The following is a 7,400-nucleotide window of genomic DNA, read 5'->3' on the forward strand; positions in this document are numbered from 1 at the left end:
TCTTAAATTAATTCTTATCCATCAATATATTAAAAATGTACAAAAATTATATAAACGGGTATTTTTACTATTCTAACAAAAAGTTAATATTTAATTTACGAATATAATTAAGATTAGTACAATGTAAATTCTATTATATCAAACTAAATTAATTAAAAATTAATTATAATTATACAAAAATAATATAAATAATTTAAATTATAAATTAAAATCACGTCGAATTTATACACTAGTTTTTTTTTTTTTTTTTTTTTGAGGGCAATTTATACACTAGTTTTCTTTACTCATTTCTTTGTTTCTTGTTTTGCGCCTCATCAAAAAATAGAGAAAAAGGAAAATTATCCAACTGCCAAACCGAAATCGCAAGGCCCAGATCCAATTTAGCGGTTCCATGCTACCATCTCTCACGCTGCAATTTCTATGCTATTCTTCACCTTTCCAACGCACTCATTGTCTCTCCACCACCACCACCACCACCTCCGCCACCTCTGCTGCTGTTTGTCAGGTATCATCACCACCGCTGCTTGTATTGGCATATCCATTACTATGCATATCGGAGAAGTATATGTTCACATCCGATCAAATCTCCATATCGTCGGGGCATGATTTCTCTTTCTCGTTTTACAATCAAGTGGAATTGTTGTTTAAGTGGATTTCATCTGTGAACCGAGACTCGGATTTGTAGACTAAGGAATAGCCGCATATGTGTGAATTTTGTCTTAGATTATGCAATTATAGTGATGTATGCTAGAATAGGAGCTCCTTATTGCTTTAAATCTGTTTCCAGGTTCTGTTTGGTACGTATTTCTATTTAAATTTTTACGGTTGGAGAATTTTGCAATTAATTGCTAGGATTTATTTATTCAGTCCTGAATAGTTGTGTCATGTGTTTTTGGTTTTGTTTTGGCAAAATACAAATCATTTTTTTATACATATGTTTTGAGGCACGGTTGATGTGGTTCTATGCGTATATGCTAAAATTGCGAGTTAATAGATGGTAGATTTCTCGTACCAGGTTAAATAATTATGTGTAGTATAGATTTTGTAACGAACTTCTAAACTCCCGACTGTTTCACTTTCAATGTTGCATCTGACATAATAAATGCTTCATCTCTGAATTCTATTCTTTAAAAAAAACAAAAACAGATTGGATTTTTCATGCTATATCGCTATATTTAACTTACCTTGTTGAGCTTTTGCTTTTGCTTCATGAGCTGAATAGGTATGCTAGGTGATTGTTAACGATTAGCGGTTAGGCTGATCTGTTGTGATGTTTAACAAATACTCTGCATGGTTTATCGTTTGGTTGCAGAGTGAATCTAGTCTAAGAAAAACAATGGATCGTCTAACTGAGAATGCACGCCTCATGATTGTCTCTGATCTTGATCATACAATGGTGAGTTATAGTAGTTATTCTTGTTACTCTATTTAGAGGGGACTGTACTAACGAGTGATGATATGCTGCAGGTTGATCATCATGATCCTGAGAATCTCTCCCTGCTTAGATTCAATGCCTTGTGGGAAGCAAATTACCGTAGTAACTCTCTGCTAGTTTTCTCCACTGGTAGGTCACCCACATTATACAAGGAATTGAGGAAGGAGAAGCCCATGCTAACCCCGGATATCACAATAATGTCTGTGGGAACTGAAATAACGTATGGTAACTCTATGGAACCTGATAATGGTTGGCTTGATTTTTTAAATCAGAAATGGGACAGGAATATAGTATCTGAAGAGACAAGCAAGATTACAGAGCTTACTCTTCAGGTATGGCTATGGACATATCCTAAGCCTTGGTTATTCCATATTTGGCATACAAGGGGATGGCTCTCTTTTATGCTTAATGTGTGAACTGGCTATAAATTATGCAGTCTGAGACAGAGCAACGGCCACATAAATTGAGCTTTTATGTTCAGAAAGACAAGGCCGAAGATATTATGAGATCTCTTTCCTCTTGCTTAAAAGAACGTGGGGTATGATGAGTCTATACCCTTGCAGAATAATCACATAATATGCATGGTGTCACATTCTCTATTTTCATCTTGCTTTTTAGTCTCAATACTCGAAGCTTTTCCAGTTTGTGCTTGTTGTCAAATATACATTTTTTAATAATCTAGTCATTTCTGCTGGTTAGTGTGCCAGTCTCTACTTCAGGCTTTCTCTTTGGGTCTCTCTCTAGTCATAGCTTTTTCATGTTGACTTTTCAGTTGGATGTCAAAATAATATACAGTGGAGGTATGGACTTGGACATTTTGCCTCAAGGTGCTGGCAAAGGACAAGCACTTGCTTATTTGCACGAAAAATTCAAGGCTGAGGGAAAATTACCTAAAAACACACTTGTTTGCGGTGACTCTGGAAATGATGCCGAGCTGTTTACTATCCCAGATGTGCATGGTGTCATGGTTAGTATTTTACCTAAGCTTGTTGAGCATTCTTGTGTCATTCTGTGAAGGGATGCTTTACTAATACTATTTTGAGTCTGCAGGTCAGTAATGCCATGGAAGAATTACTGCAGTGGCACGCTATATACGCAAAAAATAATCCTAAAATAATTCATGCAAAGGAGAGATGTGCATCGGGTATTATACAAGCCATTGGTCACTTTAATCTTGGTCCAGGTATATCTCCTAGAGATGTATCGGACTTATCTGACTCTAAGTTGGAGAACTTTGATCCTGCTTATGAAGTTGTGAAGTTTTACTTGTTTTATGAGCGGTGGAGACTTGCAGAAATTGAAAAGTCAGAGCTGTATATGGCAAATATGAAGGCAGTTTGTGTATGTTTGACTTTGCTTTTCAAATTTCAGTTCTCAGTTCAAATGCATACTCATGCATCCCATTATCTTTCTAGTCTCTGTTTATTTCTGTTGAAGTGTTAAAAAGAAAAAGCCAATTTTATTTACCTTCTTTTACTGTGTGCAGGATTTCAACTGTTTGATTCCCGTCACATATAGATTCTTCAGAGATCTTTTTCTTTACATGTTCATCCAACATTATTACTAGAAACTTCCATGACTTGATCTGGGAAAGTTTTTAGTTTTGTTTTTAATAGGTTTACAGTTTGTAACTGAGTAATTATTGGTTCACAATTGACAAGCATATCAAAGACTTCTGTTCCCTTTGTTGCTTCATTAGATTCTGCTATCATGTTTTTGAACTTAACTTTGTTGCATTTAGCTCAGCTAACTCAAATTTGCAATCGAGTTTAGACAGATGTTTTCCTTCCATAATCATTTGCTGTAGGATTCATTCATATCTATGTTTGCTCTTGCAGAGTAAATCTGGGATTTTAGTCCATCCTTCTGGGATTGAAAAGCATCTCCATGACTGCGTGGACTCACTAAGAGCATGTTACGGGGACAAAAGAGGCCAGCCATTTCGTGTTTGGGTAGATCAGGTTTTACCTGTGCAGGTTGGGTCGGATGCATGGCTGGTAAAGTTTAAGAAATGGGAGCAATCAGGTTTGTATTTCCACTAAATCATGCTTGAAACATTTTTAGCCTTTATTCATAGTTGTTCAGTCAGCTGTATTACCTTTTCCCCATAGTCCATGTATTTTGTACCATCACTTAGGTCTTCTCTATTAGTTTGATTTTGGAGTTCTTGTTACACATTCTTCGATTCTCAATGGGTTTCATTCTTTGTTAAACGACTTTATTATGCATCCATCTTCCTATATCTCTTGCAGGTGGAGAGCGGGTATGTTGTCTGACGACTGCTTTATTAAGTTCAAAAGTAAGTCGCTAATCCAGTGTCGAGATTTCTCTGTTTTGATATGCGTTGTGCTTATAATACCATCTGCAACTTGGCCGTGATAGACCGTGGCATCTGTTTTCTTTTCTTTTTCTTTTTAATTGAGTCAGTTATTTATTCTTAGTTCTTCTTGTCAAATAGTTTGGGCTAAAGGCCTATAACGTGTGCATGGGCTTTTAGGGTTAGGGTTTCCTTTTTACCTATTTAATAGGCTTATCATAGTTAGAGTCGTTTATGTGGAATCATAGTATTGTTTAGGACAGCTATTGCTGTAGGCCTCGGTGAGGAGTTTTCTTTTAATTTTATCATTTATAATATTACCGTTCAGTTCTCGTTCCTTCTCCACCTTTACTCTATCAATTGGTCCGACCTGCCATGGTTGCTACGACGCGCAGCACCGAGTCTCGACTGGATTATTTAGAGAAGGTGGTGTTAGAGTTGCAGACATCGCTGACCTCCCTTACCAAAGCAGTCGACGCTAACCGTTCTGCCATGGAAACTCAACTTGCAGCCATCTTGGCCGCCGTGTCTTCCACTGGAAAACAACCCTTCGTTCCAGATGATCCCGGCGACTCTTCCACTGGGAAACAGCCGTTCGTTCCCGACAACACCAACCCCACCACTATTCCGATTCAAAAATCTGACTTACCCGGGTTCGATGGATCTGATCCCGTGGGCTGGATTGCTCGAGCCAACCAATATTTTCTCGTCCATCGCATTCCCCCGGCCATGAAGCTGCAGCTTGCTATTATCGGCATGTCTGGCGCAGCTATTTCCTGGTTACAACTACTCCTGCGTCGTAACCCCAACCCGGCATGGCCACAATTCACCCAAGCCTTATTGGCGCGTTTCGGCGATGCCTCCACGCTCAACACCTACGAGGCCTTGTTTCTATTACATCAAACAGGATCTCTGGAGGATTACATCGCTGCTTTCGAAAGCCGCGTGGCCCAGCTGCCTCCCCTTTCAGATGACCAGTGCTTAGGATATTTCCTCGGTGGTCTCCAGCGTTCGGTGCGAGAGCAGATACAGGACAACGCTCTCACTGACTACACCTCTGCGGTCAGCGCAGCGCGCCGTGCTGCCCGTCCTAGTACCCCTACCGTGTTTTCCCACCGTGTTACCCCTCTCACAGCCGGCCAACCAACAGCCACAGCTACCTACTCTTCCGACTCCACGGTTTCTGCCGCCTCACTACCTTTAAGCAAGGCCAAAAACTTTCGCCAACTGCCGCAATCAGAGATTCAAAAACATCTTGCCGCTGGTACCTGCTTCCGTTGCGGTCTGACTTTCGGACCCCTTCACCGCTGCCCGCCTAAGACGTTGAACGTCCTTGTGTGTGATGAATTGGGGGAGCCCGAGTTCGATGCACTACACCAGCATGCGCCTGTTGAGGCATCCTATTTCCGGTCCATACTTCAGCCTTGAGGACAAGGCTGTTTTGTCCGGGGAGGCTATTGATAGACCGTGGCATCTGTTTTCTTTTCTTTTTCTTTTTAATTGAGTCAGTTATTTATTCTTAGTTCTTCTTGTCAAATAGTTTGGGCTAAAGGCCTATAACGTGTGCATGGGCTTTTAGGGTTAGGGTTTCCTTTTTACCTATTTAATAGGCTTATCATAGTTAGAGTCGTTTATGTGGAATCATAGTATTGTTTAGGACAGCTATTGCTGTAGGCCTCGGTGAGGAGTTTTCTTTTAATTTTATCATTTATAATATTACCGTTCAGTTCTCGTTCCTTCTCCACCTTTACTCTATCAGGCCGCCTCAGGACGTGACCGTGGCCGATGGGTTAACTTGGGTGCACGTCCATCAGACATGGTTGAACGAAGCAAGCTGTAATGCAGGCTGGTTGTTCTAGACTCTCTCTCTCTCTCTTCCCAAATAAATGCAAAACTACAGGAGTAATCACACCTGTTGTTAAGTTCTGTTACTGCCGATGATTAATGTATTCCATTTGAGCATGGATTACACTACTTTTTTATATTTATCTCTTATATTGCTGCTATGTATAAACAGTAAATAATTAGCTACAGCTGTGGCTTATTACTGTTACTATGATGTTACACTTGTTTCATCCAGCAATATGAAGATGGATCAACAATTATCTCTACATTTCTATGTTGTGGGTGTTTGATATTGCTGGTATATATACACACATGCTTCTTTATGTTTATGTATCTTTCTTCTGCCTGACTTGTGAGTTGCGATGGGATTTTGAATGAGACTCAGCATAAATCCCTTGCGTTTTGTACGATATAACCCTTTGGATTCTATTTCTGTGCATTTCCATTGTAGTTTGTTTGGGTTTTATGTTCTAGTTGAATAGATTTTAAATTTCATTTAAATTTTGCACTTCATGATTTAATATATCAGTATTATTGATGGAAGTTGAAAAATATATAAGAAATCTTCGCGTCAAAACGTAGTGGCAGGTAATTAATTGATATTTCGTTATGGATCTGAGTAAGGGGCAGGGTCGGATTTACCAAAACCGTTGCTTAATACTATTAAGCCAAGTCAAAAATGGTGGAAATTTTAAAATAAAATTGTTGTATCTGTGAAGAGTGTGACGTGAATGAAGAAATTATAATGAATACTTTAATACTATTCTCTATCTCAGCTCGTAGCATTGCCGTCGAGTATATTGAAGTATTTGTTTTTATGTTCATCCCATTATCAAATTTTGGATCTCTCTTTAAAGAAGAGATGGCGTTTAAGGAAATTTCAGAAAATATTAAAAAGAATACAGATAACCTTCATTCTAATGCAGGCCACAAAAATTACAGAACCATGTAACCGACGGTAGGGATAGCAAGTAGGGATGTAAACGAATCGAATCGAATATCATTGGATTCATTAATATTCGTGAAAATATTCGAATCAGTATTCGAATATCTTTCGAATCTTATATACCATTCGTATTCGATTCGTATGCTGATTCGCGAATACTCGAATCGAATCGAGTATTCATTTCAAATTTTACAAGTGTATTTTAAATAACATAAATCGAATATTTCGATTCGACTTCCTACTATTTGATTCGAATAGAATATATTCAATTGACGATTTTGATAGAGAAAAATTCTAAAATAATATTTCAAAAAAATACTTTCATTTGAATTATATTTGGAATCAAAGTCTTTTCAAAGCTTTGATTATTATTATTATTATTATTATTATTATTATTATTATTATTATTATTATTATTATTATTATTATTATTATTATTATTATTATTATTATTATTATTATTATTATTTTGTGTATTTTACTTTATATCTATTTTATTCTTTATTTTTTAAAATAGAAAACATATATTTATCGAATATTTTCGAATACCGAATCGAATATCGTAATTCTCGAATCGTGTTTGATAACTAATCGAATAAAAAAAAGTATTTGTATTCGTATTCGAATCATAAAATTTCGTATTCAAATATCAAAAATTTAAATCGAATACCGAATCGAACCAAAATTATTCGATTCATTTTCATTCCTAATAGCAAGAAATACTCGACTGAATCAGCAATAGGATTTATTCATTTGTATAAATGAGGAAAATGTAGGAGCTCCTGCAACTTCTAACAACTTTTATAACATTTTCACTTTACTTCTTTTTCTTTTCTGAAACCAAACTTAATAGAATC

The 7,400-nt window shown here is 37.1% G+C and overlaps 1 protein-coding gene across 2 annotated transcripts; it reads left to right on the forward strand.

Moving 5' to 3' along the window:
* The first annotated feature begins 272 nt into the window (after positions 1-272).
* On the forward strand, positions 273-5,863 carry LOC130997120 (sucrose-phosphatase 1-like). Of its 2 annotated transcripts, XM_057922382.1 has the most exons (9): positions 273-505; positions 1,313-1,396; positions 1,468-1,767; positions 1,872-1,973; positions 2,208-2,402; positions 2,486-2,776; positions 3,274-3,460; positions 3,688-3,734; positions 5,522-5,863. In XM_057922382.1, exons 1-9 carry the CDS (start codon positions 392-394, stop codon positions 5,609-5,611), a joined length of 1,410 nt encoding a protein of 469 aa, XP_057778365.1. In that variant the 5' UTR covers positions 273-391; the 3' UTR covers positions 5,612-5,863. The 2 variants fall into 2 exon arrangements, with proteins under 2 accessions (XP_057778365.1, XP_057778366.1); XM_057922383.1 differs by lacking the exon at positions 1,872-1,973 and having other exon boundaries at positions 281-505.
* The last annotated feature ends 1,537 nt before the right edge of the window (positions 5,864-7,400 follow it).

Source organism: Salvia miltiorrhiza, chromosome 8, assembly GCF_028751815.1.
Source record: "Salvia miltiorrhiza cultivar Shanhuang (shh) chromosome 8, IMPLAD_Smil_shh, whole genome shotgun sequence".
NCBI lineage: Eukaryota > Viridiplantae > Streptophyta > Magnoliopsida > Lamiales > Lamiaceae > Salvia > Salvia miltiorrhiza.

What these genes read in the sequence shown, in the direction of transcription:
- LOC130997120 (XM_057922382.1), top strand. Translation starts at nt 392, where the DNA reads ATGCTACCATCTCTCACGCTGCAATTTCTATGCTATTCTTCACCTTTC. An exon ending in CCTCTGCTGCTGTTTGTCAG is followed by an intron (nt 506 to 1,312) that starts GTATCATCACCA and finishes GTTTGGTTGCAG; the next exon opens with AGTGAATCTAGTCTAAGAAA. An exon ending in CTTGCTTAAAAGAACGTGGG is followed by an intron (nt 1,974 to 2,207) that starts GTATGATGAGTC and finishes TTGACTTTTCAG; the next exon opens with TTGGATGTCAAAATAATATA.